Source organism: Harpia harpyja, chromosome 13 (genome assembly GCF_026419915.1).
Source record: "Harpia harpyja isolate bHarHar1 chromosome 13, bHarHar1 primary haplotype, whole genome shotgun sequence".
NCBI classification, from domain to species: Eukaryota; Metazoa; Chordata; class Aves; order Accipitriformes; family Accipitridae; genus Harpia; species Harpia harpyja.
Genome location: NC_068952.1, coordinates 8,244,914 through 8,257,836, shown reverse-complemented (window position 1 = coordinate 8,257,836; position 12,923 = coordinate 8,244,914). Strand labels below are relative to the sequence as shown.

At 61.7% G+C, this 12,923-nt stretch overlaps 1 protein-coding gene across 1 annotated transcript; it reads left to right on the top strand.

Moving 5' to 3' along the window:
• Positions 1-3,743: 3,743 nt before the first annotated feature.
• Positions 3,744-7,786, top strand: HLX (H2.0 like homeobox). Its single transcript, XM_052806697.1, is given in 5 exon segments — positions 3,744-4,671; positions 5,287-5,466; positions 5,928-6,112; positions 6,892-7,205; positions 7,207-7,786. Coding segments are annotated over 5 exon segments (1,335 nt in total). The 5' UTR covers positions 3,744-4,067; the 3' UTR covers positions 7,259-7,786.
• The last annotated feature ends 5,137 nt before the right edge of the window (positions 7,787-12,923 follow it).

Sequence of the window (12,923 nt, the reverse complement as noted above, 5' to 3'; positions counted from 1 at the left end):
CCGCGGGGGGGGAGCTCGCCCTGCGGTCGGATTTGGCGGCCCCGCTGCAGCGCTCCCGGTTTCCCGGGGCGGTGCTGGGGGAGCACCGGCAGACCCCCCCCCCCGACCCCCGGCCATCTGCAAAACGCTCCTGGCCCACCCTGCAACCACGCAGCTTTGGGCGGGTGTAGCCCTACCTTTTTTTTTGCCCTTGGCTCCCCAAATTTGCCTGCTCCCTGCTCGCAGGGACCCGGGAGGCCGGCCCCGGCCCGTTCGGCAGGTGGCGACAGAGAACGGGCTTTGGGACCGGGCCGGGGCCCGGGGCCGGGGCCGGGGCCCGCCGGGTGCTCGGCGCTGCGCAGGGCGGGCCGCGGGGCAGGGCGGCTCGGCGGGACCGACCCCGCGGGCGGGCACGGCAGCCATCCCGGTAACGCCGCCCCAGCAAACCATCTCCCGGGAGGGTTTGCAATGAGGTTTGGACAGTTGTTTTTAAAAGTACTCCGAGAGAGTAGGATTTTTTAAATCTTGATTTTTATACATTACATATATATGTCTCTATATATACGGATCTGGGCATAAACAGGACACGCATCAGCCGAGGCGCAAGGCGCCCAGCGCCCGGTCGCGCTGGCGGAGGGCTGGGAAGCCGCTCGGGCAGCACCCCGGGCGGGCTCGGAGGGGCGCACCTGGCTCGCCCCCCCGGCGAGAGCGCCGACCGCTGCTTGCAGTGCAGGGGAGGGCCCGAGCCCCCCGCGGGGAGGGGGGGTGATGTGTGCTGTGCGGCGGATGAACAGCCCGCGTCGGGGACGGGCACCTCTCGGGCCTTGCTGCCGGCCCGGCTGCGGGGGGAGGCAGCCGGGGGGCTCTGGCTGCGAGCACCCCGGCGGGCTCCTGCTCGAAGGGGCGGGGATGGCCGAAAGAGGGGCCCGTCCGCCCCGTGGGGCGCGGGCAGGCAGGGCCCGGCCCTTCCCGGGATGCTCCCGGGCCGGTGCCCGCGAGTGGGGACGGGGAGCTGGAGCGCCTCGGGGTTAGCCTTTCTATTTTCCCCTCGTAAGAACTCGAATAATTTTTTTTTCCCACCTCCTTTGTCGGCCTCGGGGAAAAAAAAAAAGAAAAGTCCTTCGAGACTCCATTCCCTAACAAAAAAAAAGCATCGCTCCTGCCTGCACAGTTCATTCGCCTCCTTCTCGAGTCCCTCGGAAAGCAAGATTAAAGGGGAAAGTCGCAGCTGTATATTTATGTTTTCATTGCTAGAAGGGAATTGATTTCCTTGCATTTATTTTTGTAGTTGCAATACACAAGGGCGGATTTGCGTCACCAAAGCAACTTGCTGGTCGAGATAAAGTTGCACAAATATTGAAAAGGGAAGTGCTCGCGCTCATTATGAAGTTTTTCTCCGGAAGAAATAAGGATTTCTGCTGTATCCTAAAATACTAAAGCCGCTTCTATTTTGGGACAAATCTCGCAGGCACATCCGCTCATTTAGTCCGAGTTGGAACCTCTCAAAAAACAGGAGATGACCTGGACTGCAGCGAGCCCCGGGTTTCCTGCAGCCTTCTCCCTCCTTGCGCGGGGCGGAGGGGCCGCCGCCTCCCCCCGGCCGCCGCGGCCGCGCAGCCCTGCTCCTCCCCGGCCGCCGGCGAGGAAGGTGCGCGGGCAGGGAGGCCCGCGGAGGCCTTTGGGGAGAGGGGACAGCCCTGTCCCCCGGGGGACGGCGCGGCCTTGGGGGCGGAGGCAGGTGCTCCTGGTTCCGCCCGCGGAGGATGCGCGGGGGCGCAGCGCTGCCCAGCCGGTGCGCGGAGCGGGCGGGCCCCGGGAAGGCACCTGCCCCCGCGGGTCGGGCTCCCCGGCTCCCTGGCCCTCCCCGGGGCCCGGCCCGGGGGTCAAGTGCTTCAGAGCGACGCGTTTAGTGTTTCCTTTCGGGTTATTTTAGTCCCCGCGGGACGACGGCGCGGAAGGAGCGCTTCTCTGCGCGGCGGACCGTGGGATCAGCGGGGCAGCGCCGGGGGGAGCGGAGCCGCGGCCGTGCCCCCGTCGGGGCTACCCGGGGACCCCGCAACCGGGCGCTCCCTTCCCTCCGGTGCTGCTCAGCGCAGCGAGGCGAGCGGAGCTTTGACGTAAGCTCCTAAAAAAGAAGGAAAACCCCGTGTTTTGGTTTGGGGTCTTGGTTTTCTCCCCCCCCCCCCCCCCGCGACTGCCTGGCGAGCAGCCCCGGATGGCACAGCAACGGTGTCGGTGTCAATGGCAGTTCCGGTAATAAATGCCCGAAGCGGTGTGCAGCTGGGGTGCAGCGGGCAGAGCAGACTTCGTTGCCCTTCCCTCAGGCGGGCTGATGGCACGGCTCTGCCCGGCGGTGGAAACGCAAGTGAAACCGGAGTCGTTTGATCCGGTTTGAGAGCAAGAGGCTGGCGCTCGGGTCATCTGCGCGTAGGGGATAAAGGAGGGGGGGGGAAAGATGCAAGGAAAAGGGGCTTTCTGCTGTCGAGGCAGGAAAAGTTGAAACCTAATAAACCCTTTCTTTCGCTGCCTTCGGTTTTCGGACACATCTTGGCAAGCCAGCCCGTCTTTATTTTTCGGTTTCGTCTCGTTAATAAAAACCAAACCAAAGCAAAGCGGTGCCTGGCTGTTCCTGGGGAACCCGCCTCACCTTTACCCGTGCGCACGGTTATGGCTAAGGAACGCGTTCACTCTCGCTCGCAGGTGGTTTCAATATTCACACAGAAGCTACGTCTTCATACCTGGCGAAAGGAAAAAATAGTTTGCCTTTCTGGTGGTTCCCGGAAAACCTTCAGAATTTGGGAAGGTATTTGGAAAAAAAAATTTTTTTTGGAAGCAAAATCAAAGCAAACCTGCAATCGTCCGATTCGGGAGCCTGCTCAAAACGGCAGCGACTGGTTTACATGTACGAAAACTAATATTAAAAAAATGTTCTTTTTCAGAGTCGTGTCGGGACAAACGTGGATGTTAGGGGGAACAAAAAAGCGCAAAAGACGCTTTGATAAATTTGTCCCTAAATTATTGCAGCGAATATAGCTTATGATTGTATTCTAAAAAAAAAATGGGGGTAATTCGGTTGTCAAAGCTTTGCAAAATTACAAACTAGTTTTTAAGGTGAAATTGGTGTGGAAGCAGACGCAGCCACCGGGCTGGAGAAGATGGTAAAAATCTATAAAATTGCATTGTCGACAAAATACGATTAATTAATTAGTCGCGGCTAATGCAGGATCCAACGTGTCCTGGGCCCAGAGTACCTCGGAGCTCTCATGAATATGTTACGTGCATCGACACAGACTCATTTTCTTCCAGACCATCCCAGGCTCATTTATCCGGGAATGAAACACATTTCCTTGGGAATAATGTCCAAGAGGACCAACCTGCCTCCAACCGCGAGAGAATTTTCCTGCGCCTTTCTTTCAAACGTTTGGAAATCGCGGCGGCAGGCGCAACGCCTTTGCGCTATTTTTGGGGGTTTTGGGGGGGTGTTTCGAAGTCGAGGGAGGAATTTAAGGGGGGGGGGGGTACCTTGCGGGGCAAACTGGGCAGGGCCGGGTCGCGGGTACGGGCCACCGCGCCGCCAGCGCGCAGTTGCGCGCTGGCGGCGCGGTGGCCCGTACCCGCGACCCGGCCCTGCGTGGGCGTGTCGGCGGGCGGTACTGCCCGGCCCCGCGGCTCGCGGATTGGGCGTGGGGAGGGAACGAAGACTGCTCCGGAGCCGGGAGTGTCGTTGCCAGAGAAAGTTTTGGGGAGGGGTGGATTTTCTCTTTTTTTTTTTTTTTTTTCTCCCCAGTGCGAGGAAAGGGGGTTTGGTTTGGTTTGGGTTTGTTTTGTTTGCGCCGCTCCGCTCTTCGCCCGCTCGCTCTCTCCGTCTCGCCGTGGGTTCGGGGGACTTTTTCCTTTTTTTTTTTTTTTTTTTTTTTTTTTGCTGGGGGAGGGAGAGGTTGGTTTTCCCTCCTTGCCCCTCCGGCAAGTGCTCCGCCAGCCTCCTCTCGCCCCACCATCCCTCCCCATGCGCCCGGGGCGGCGGGCAGCTCCGCGGCGCGCACCCGGGAGCTGAGCGGCGGAGCGGCGCGTCCCCGTCCCCGGGCAGGATGTACACGGCCGGGCTGGCTCCTTTCTACGCCTCCAACTTCAGCTTGTGGTCAGCGGCGTACTGCTCGGCATCGGGGCCGGCAGCCGGCGGCTGCTTCCCTCTGGACGCCGCGGCGGCGAAGAAGCCGTCCTTCTGCATCGCCGACATCCTCCACGCCGGCGGCGAAGCTGCGGGAGGATCCGCCGACAGCCTGCCCGGAGGTCCCGGCACCGGGATGCCGGCGACTCTGGGAGCCGTCCATCACGGCGGTGCCTTCCACGCCGCCGCCTCGCCGCTCCGGCCCACGCCCGTCGTGGCCCCCGACGCCCCCGCCGCCGCCGCCGCCTTCCCGCCGCGCCTCTCGCCGCTCTCCGCCGCCTACCACTCCCACCACCACCGCCCCCCGCAGCACCGGTCCCCCGCAGCGGCGGCGGCGGCGGCGGCGGCAGCGGGGGGGGGCGGCGGAGGCGCCCCTGTCCCGGCCCCGGCCCCCGCCCGGCTGCCGGGCGGCCACACGCACGGCTCGGCGCCGGCGCCCGCCAGCAAGGACCTGAAATTCGGCATCGACCGCATTTTATCGGCGGAGTTTGACCCCAAAGTCAAGGAAGGCAACACGCTGAGAGGTAGAGAAATTGGCTTGTCCGCTTTCCCGGCTAGCGCTCTTGGTGCTCTTTTATTCATTCTACCGTTATTTTTAGCGAGTATACCCGCGATTTGAAAACTTTTCGATCTAGCCGAGAAGAGAGTTCTGAAAAAAAGCGTTATAAATCCGGGTTTCTAATAGCGCTCACTAAAATACCCCCTGCCCCCCCCGCCCCACCCCCGGCCCCGCGCACGGCAGCAGCCCGCGGCACAGGACTTGCGCCGCTGGGAAAAATTAGCGATAGCGTAAAAATAGCGAAGGCAACGGCCTCCGCTTCCCGAAGCGGCCCGAGGATTTTTTGCCTCAGAGGGCAGAGCCCGTTTTAAAGGCTTTCGCTGCAATCCGTCTCCCCTCGCGGCGTGTAAACATCCTGAGCAAGGGAGTGAATATACCGGAGGATGTCTGACTGCCGGGGCAGGGCCCCTCTCCCGAGGAGAGCCCCCGGGGCGAGGAGGCGGCTGCCCGGTGTGTGTGTGTGTCCCCCCCGTCCCCGCCAGCCCCTCCGGCCGGGGACCCGACCCCGTCGCCCGGAGCGTGCCGGGGGGTCGGTTTCGACCGCGGTATAACAGAGCTCTCCTTGTTCCTGTGCTCGCAGATCTGACCTCCTTATTAACTACCAGCCGCCAAACTGGGGTTCATCTCCCCAACTTGCAGCCTTCCGCCGGCCAGTTCTTCGCGTCTCTAGACCCCATTAACGAGGCCTCTGCTATTCTGGGTCCCTTAAACACAAACCCAAGGAGCTCAGTTCAGCACCAGTTTCAAGACACTTTTCCAGGTACAGCTCGTCCCTCGTCGACCCTCCCGTGGCGCAGGGCCCTCCGTCCCGCAGCAGCCCCCCCCCTCCCGCCCCCGGCCCAGGCGCTCTCCTCCCGGAGGGACTCGCCGGGCGCTTTTGAAAGGCCAGGGCGTGTGTTTTCTAGCGAGGCTCAGATTTTGGGCGAAAGCCGGGCTGCGTGGGGGGGGAGGAAGAGCCGGCTACGGCCTGACCCAAAGGACCATCGCATCTAGTACAAAAATAATACCTGGGCCGAGAGAGAAGAGGCGGGGAGGGGGGAGAGGAAGAAATTCGGGTTCCAGACTGCTCCATCCTTGCCCGAGGAAGCCCGGGCCGGCCCGGGCCTTCCCTGCACACTGCAGTCCAGCTGTTATTTTGATCGAGTTAAGGCTCCCTTTCAGGCATCGATATTAATAACGGCGTCTCCCTCTCTCTCCCCCCCTCTCTTCTACCCCCGCCAGGTCCGTACGCAGTTTTAACCAAGGACACGCTGCCCCAGACATACAAGAGGAAACGCTCCTGGTCCAGGGCTGTTTTTTCCAACCTGCAGAGGAAAGGTTTAGAAAAACGGTTCGAAATCCAGAAATATGTCACCAAACCGGACAGAAAGCAACTGGCGGCGATGCTGGGGCTGACAGATGCTCAAGTAAGAACCGCTTCGGTTTTATTTCAAATCTTACTTCCAGTTTAGAGGGATATCGGAGGGTGGGGGGGAGGGAAGGCGGTTGCAGAGAGTTTTCCCTTAATCTTCGGCAGGGCTGGCTGAGGAGCAGGCCCTCGCCCCGAGCATCTCCTGCGCGCAGGTTCCGCGGCATTTCGCGGCCAGGCGCGGAGCTTTCGCCTTTGTTTTGGCCACGGCCGAGCAGGCCGAGCAGAGAGGCGAGCGGGGCTGGGGCAGATCATCAGTGTGCGCTTTATTGGAGTGCAACTCGCTGTGGGAGGCAGTTTAGGTCAAAGGAAGCAGAAGCGAACACACTATTTTTAATGCACACACCCCCCCCCTTTTTTTTTTCTAAATCTCTCCCCACGTTGTGAAATCCTTAGTTCTGGGGAAGTGAAAACTCTTCTTCAAACGGAATCATTAAACGCCACTCTGTAATGATTCCACTATTCAGGGCCCGCAGCGCACAGAATTGTATAACGCTGTGGTTTCTTGAGCAAGGTTTGGTTTCCTGGAAGAAGTAGAAGGAGGGAGGAAAAAAAAAACAAACCAAAAAACAAAAACCCGAAACAGTACCGGGGCGGGGGGGGCGTTTGGTATTTAAACACGCGAACTAGAAGGAGGGAAAAAATACAGCCACCTTAGTCGCGTAAGGGTGTGGGCAGCCCCTTGCTGCCCGCCCCCGGTGGAAGGCGCTGGGGCCGGTGCGGTGCGCGGTGCGCGGTGGGGGCCGTGCCGCCCGTCTGAGGGCGGCGCGGCCGCAGGTGAAGGTGTGGTTCCAGAACCGGCGGATGAAATGGCGGCACTCCAAGGAGGCGCAGGCCCAGAAGGACAAGGAGCCGCCGCCGGAGCCGGAGCCGGAGCCGGCGGCCCAGCGACCCGGCGCACCGCCCGCCGCCGCCGCCGGGGAGCCCGAGCGAAGCCCCAGCCGCTCCGAGGGCGACAGCGACAGCAGCGACGCCGACTCCCTCGACATGGCCCCCAGCGACACGGAACGGACTGAGGGAGCCGAGCGGAGCCTGCCCGCCGCCGGGCTCGGCAAGTCCTCCGGCAGCCCCGGCCTCCCCTCCCCGTCGCCGCCCGCCGCCGCTGCCCGCCGCCGCCAGCCCCGAGCCGCGGAGCGGCCTATAGACGGGGCGGCCCCGCGGCACCCGCGCCCGGGACCTGCGCGCTAATTTATCTCCCTTCCTCCGCCCCGGGAGCGCGGCACCGGCCAGCACGGCACCGGCCCGCTCCCGCCCGCGGCCAGCGCCCGGCCCGGCCCGGGGCGAGGGACCGAGGACGCGGGCGGAGCGGGGAGCCCCGGCCCCGGGACGGCCGTGCGTGAGGCGGCCGCCTCTCCCTCCACGCTGCTCGCAGGAGAGCGGGATTTCTCTGATTTTTTTTCTTTTTTTTTTTTTTAATTTTATTTTATTCTTCGTCTCCCGCCCCTTGTCCTCTCCAGGAAAATCCGAGCGAGGGACTCCGAGAACGTGCTCTGAAATCCCTCTCTTCCCCAAACCCTCCCCAGACAATTTACAATGTGAAGTATTTTGCCAACGTCCTCATCGGTTGCAACGTGTTGCTTCGAATAATCCGGCCAAGAAATACTGCACTGACAAAAATATATAAATATATATATATATCTCCTGTAAATAAAATGTTTGCTATGGTTTGTAACCACGTCAGTCTGTTGACCAGGGGAGAGGGCTGCTGAGGCTGCCCCAGCTCCCTTCGCCCCGCTGAAAGGCAGCCACTGTCTCTCCTCACCTTGAAAGCCTCCCGAGGCAGCCTTCTCCTTGGGTTTTTTTTTTTCTTTCCCCTTCCTTTTCTCATGGAGGCGATGACAAGGACCGGATTTGATTACGCAAAATTGTGCCCCCGGTGAGAAACTTGCCAATTACATTTGTAGATCCGCATGTGCGTACATACGTATATGTGTCTTTTGAGGTGCCTTTCGGTTTGTGATGCAAGGCGGGACCGGAGTGTCTGACTCCCGGCGACTCTCAGGGGCATTGCCAAGAGCCGGCGGGGCCGTTTGGGGGTGCGGGGGGGTCGGGGGGGGCGTGTTTGCTTTGCTTTGGTGTCGTTCCGATTTGCCGTGCACCTCTCCGCAAGCCCCCGCGGCGGGGTAGGGGAGGTAGTGCTCTGTGACGTCACAGCGTAGCCGTGCGGCCGGGGGGCGCGCTGTGACGTCACGCAGGCGCTATACGCGGCGCGGAGGCCGAGCGCAGGATCGGGCCGCGGCGGCGGGCGGGAGCGCGGAGCCCCGCGGGGCTGGGCCGGGGTTGGGGGGGGGGCAAGGCCGCCCCTGCCCCCCCTCGCCACCTCGGAGGGTTCTGTGGGGCTGGGTGCCCTCCCCGGGAGGCAGGGCCGGGGCGTGCGGCCGGGCGGCCCCCCCGGGGCTCCCTTGGGGTCCGGGCCGGGATCCGCCGGCTCCGCTCGGGTTCATCGTCGGCTTCGCTCCTCGGATAAATAGAAAGCGCCGCGGTGCCCGGTGCTCCGCTCCTGCCGGGGCACGGGGGAAGACGGGGGGGCCGCTTCTCAGCCTTCATCCCCCTCCTCCCTTCCCGAGCAGCACCGATTAAAGAGAAAGCCGCAGCGGTGAGGATCCCCCGTCCTTGCCCACCGGGAAGCGTGTTTTCTGCCTCGGGGCTCTGCGAGGCCCTAAGCGGAGCAATTCGGCTAACACGCGCGGGGCCGGGGGAGGCCTGATCCTGCCCAGGGAGGTTAGGGCGAGGGCAGGTGAAGCGAAGCCGCTCCCTCCCCCCATTCTGGGCCGATGGGCGCTGAGCCTGTGACACCGTTAGAAAGAAGGGGGAGACGGAGAAATCAGGCGAGGGACCGAAAAATTCCCGGTGTCCTCCGGCGATGCGGAGGCGGGCGAGCACCCGGCCCTGGCCTGCTGCTTCCCGGAGGGCTCAGGCGAGAAATCCTCCGGGGCCGGGGGGGTTTGCCAGGGAGGACACGCTCCTCGGGGCCACCCCTGCTAGCGGGGTGTGGGGGGGTGTGTGTGGGGGGGTGTGTGTCTCCGGCAGGAGCAAACACCTGAGGAAGGAGAAGGAAATGCCGAGAGCATCCCCCCCGCCCCGCCACGAGCACTGGGGGAAAAGGAGCTGGGGCAAACGGCGAGCCAAGAGGCCGTCTTGCTGGGCGAAGAGGGCGTGGGTGAAGTGGCAAATAAGGCATAACCGAGCTTCGCCAGAGCCGCGACGGGCAGGGAGATTTCCAGGAGGAAGACAAAGCTCTGCTGCGCCCCTGGGTGCGCGCAGCGCCCGCGCAGGGCAGCGCACCCGGGGGGCTGTCCCCGTCCGAACCCTGCTGGGACAGGGAAGCGGGGGCAAGGATCTGGAAGGGGCTTGTAAATTGGTTCTGCCTTTAAAACACCGTCAGGGAGGAAACGGGGTGTGTGTGTCACGGCTCTTCGGGGAGCGGAGCCGGCCCTGCAGTTCGCTTCCAGTCCCCCAAAAGCGGCTGTCCCCAGGGCCGCTGCTGCGCCCATCAGCGCGGGGTTTGCCGTGGGGTTATAACTTCGCCTAAGAGCAAGGGAAGCCGCGGGACAGATGTCCAGCGACACATGACTGTTTCTTCTCCGATAAACCACCGTGGTGCGGCTCACGGACACGCAGGAATTTGTTTGCCTCTTAGTTTTGCTTCCTAAAGACAAACCCACGCGGGAGAGAGGGGTTGGAGGTGGCTCTTGTCGGATGAGAAATGAAAAGCGCGTCGGGAAAGAGGTTCTCTTCCCTTGGCTTAGAGGAATCTGCGCCGCCTCCAAGCTCAGGGCTGGCTGCGCGGGGGCAGGTCCCGTTCCCCCCCCCGGCCTCCCCAAATAACGGGAGAGCAAAGCCCGCCTGAACCCCGGGTCGGGGAGAGAGCAAGGGCAGCGCCTGTATGGCACCTTTTTAAGATAACACTGCAAAAGGGGAAAAAAATAGTACTGTTGGGACTCAGGCTACGGAGAAAGATGCTCAGATCCGAATGAAAGAGCTGGGATAAAATTCCTTCGCCCTGCGTCTGGTTTTGCCTCCCGGCCCTCTCGCTCCGCGCACCCCAGGCTTCTGCTCTGGGTGGAGCCGGGAGGGTATTTTTATTTCCTATCCCCCAACGATAGGGAAAAAAAATATAATAACTCTCCCCCATTGCTGCCGTTGTGCACGTCCTCGGGCAGGTAGAGCAAACCCACGAAAACGAGATTGGGGAAAGATGCGCGGATGGAGGGATTTGTGCCCGTCTCGACAGGGACGGGAGTTTGCCCGGTCCTGCGAGGCTGCAGTTACTGCTAAATTTCTGTGGAAAAAAGCCGGGACAGTGTCGTGACTGCGGGCAGCTCGATCGCCGTTCGTCGGCAAAGTCGACCTGTCCGCAGCGCAATGCAACACCCCCGCCCCGAACAGGTCCAAAAAAGCCCGGGGGTGCCTCTTTTTGGTTTGCTTTATCATCGCCTGATAACACGAAAGGCTTCTCCGATGCTGGTTATTTCTGAAGGCGAAACGCCCGAGCCCACGGTTCCCCCGCCGATCCGGTTCTTCGACGGTCTTCAAAGCGGCGGTCGTAGCTTTTCGGGCGGTCTCTTTACCCCCCCTTAAATCCGTTGTGACTCTTTTCAGACCCGTGCCAGCCGATCCCAAATCCCTTGGGCTGCACCCACTCGCCGCAACGGGTCTGTGTCGGCGCGGCTCGCCCTGCCCGGCGGGGGCCGGGGTCCCCGCGGAGGGGCCGGGAGGGGCTTCTCCGGCTCTGCCCCCGGTCTCCGCGGCCCCGGCCAGGCCAGGCTTTCCGGCACCCACCCGCTCCTCTTTCCCCTCCCGGGTACCAGGCAGAGGTTTGTCGGGCTTATTTCAGACGAGGGGTTGTGCGGGACACCAAGGAACGGGAGCGATACACGCTGCCGCACGGAGAGCAGAGGTTTCCCTGCCCCGTCCCTGCGTGGCATGTGTGGGAAACCGGTTTAATAATGAAGCGGGAGGCCTCTCCGCGCCGCTCCGGCATCCCAGCCCCGTCTGCGAGCGTCCACACCCGCAGAGATGCGCAGGAGCTCCTGCCGAGCTCCTTCCCGGGGAGCAGCTTACCAATAATCCCCACCTCCCCCGGGCGCTGTGTTAAGAAGCCCAACGAGATCCTTCTCTTCTCGCCTGATTTCTTACCAGAAACATCCCCTCTCCAAAGAGACCCGAGTCAACCTCGGAAATAACAGCCACGTTAGAAGAAAAAAATAACAATAATAAAACAAAACAGACGCGACATTTTAAGCAAGCGATTTTACGGCGCAAAAAGGGCCGGGCGAGGAGCTCGCGTTGGGGTCCGTCGCTGCCCCGCCCGGCGAGGGGGAAGGTGGGGGTGCGGGGGGGGGGTCCGCCGCGGCCCCGCTGGGTCGGCGCTGCCCCCCCCCGCCCGCAGAGCCCCGCGGGTGCGGGGCCGGCGGCAGCGAAACCTGAGTTCGCCTCCCTCGTTAGCTGAGCGAGACCGGCCCCGCTCCTTAGGAAAATATTTTTATTTTATTTTAATGTCGGGCTTAAGCTGATGTCTTAAAAAATAATTGTTTTCAGACCCCGGTTCGCTCGGCATCGCCGTTTCACACTCACAGGCACACACAGCTTTCCCTGCAGTTCATGCCTCGGGACTGCCTGGCGTCGGCAAGACAAACTGCAATCTCCGAAATGTCAACTTTTGCCACAATCTCGACTAAAAAAACCACCCCCTTCTTATTGCTGTTGAGCGCTCATCAGAAATAATGGCTGTTTACACAAAACCTTTATTCACTTTCTTAAATAAACACCAGTGAATTCAAATAAAGCAAACCCTCAGCTATAATTCAAGCACAACGTTTGCTGTGTGTATTCTCGGCTGTGGACCTGGAGAGACTCCTCGGAGAGAAATATGAAGTCTCCTTTCATAGTCCACCTCCATCAGCTAAATATTCTAGCTCACCTCGACCGAGCTTATCCTACCCCGGCTTTCCTTTTCCCCCTCTTTTTTATGTTTTCCCCTGGCCGAAACGGAAATATTTCCTCCCTTCTCCCCTGTCCCCTTTTACAGAGGTGAGCTCTGGACGCTTTTCTTTTTAGATCAGTTTGCAGAAGCCCCTTCCCTCCTCTTCCACGGCCCCGACCCGGGGTCGTGCCCCGGCACCTTCCGCAGCCCGCACGGCCGAGGGTGCTCGTAGCTCGGCGGGCTGAGGGTGCTCGGATGGAGGCGGGGGGGGCCGGTGGTGATTTGGTGAGCCCGGCGAGGCGATGCCGAGGTTCTCGTTTGTTCGAAAGAGCCGGCTAGAAACGGCGTTTGCCCAAAGCCACGAGCTCAGGCAGGTAGCGGGGAGCGCCAGGTACCTGCGGGGGGAGCATCGCCCCACGGGGGAAGGGAGCCCGTCCCTCCGCGGCGCGGCGGGGGGAGCGCTGCCCCCCTGCTCCCCTCGCCCCCCCTGCTCCCAGGCCGGGAATCGCGGCCCCAGCCCTAATGAGCTCCATTAAGCGTATTATTGATGTGGAGGTTTGCTGTGAGGTCCTGGCTGGAGGGAAGCGGAGCTCTGTTGCAGATACAGGCGCTCTGATCTGCACCACCTGGCTGAAACCAGAGAGCCGCCACTTCATTAATGGGTTTAGCCTTTGCTAATTGGTGTCTTTAGGAGCCTTGCCAAATTCTGCTCCGGGATCTTTGGAGGCAGCTTTTGTTTTTCCTTCTGCCGGTGACATTCGTTGACGGCAATTAGACCCGATACCACTTCTCCGCCGGCGGGCAGCCAGGCAGCCCGAAAGCCCCCGAAGAGACGGGCTGCGCTGCCGCTCCGGGCACCTCCCGCCCGCTGCTGCCTCCACCA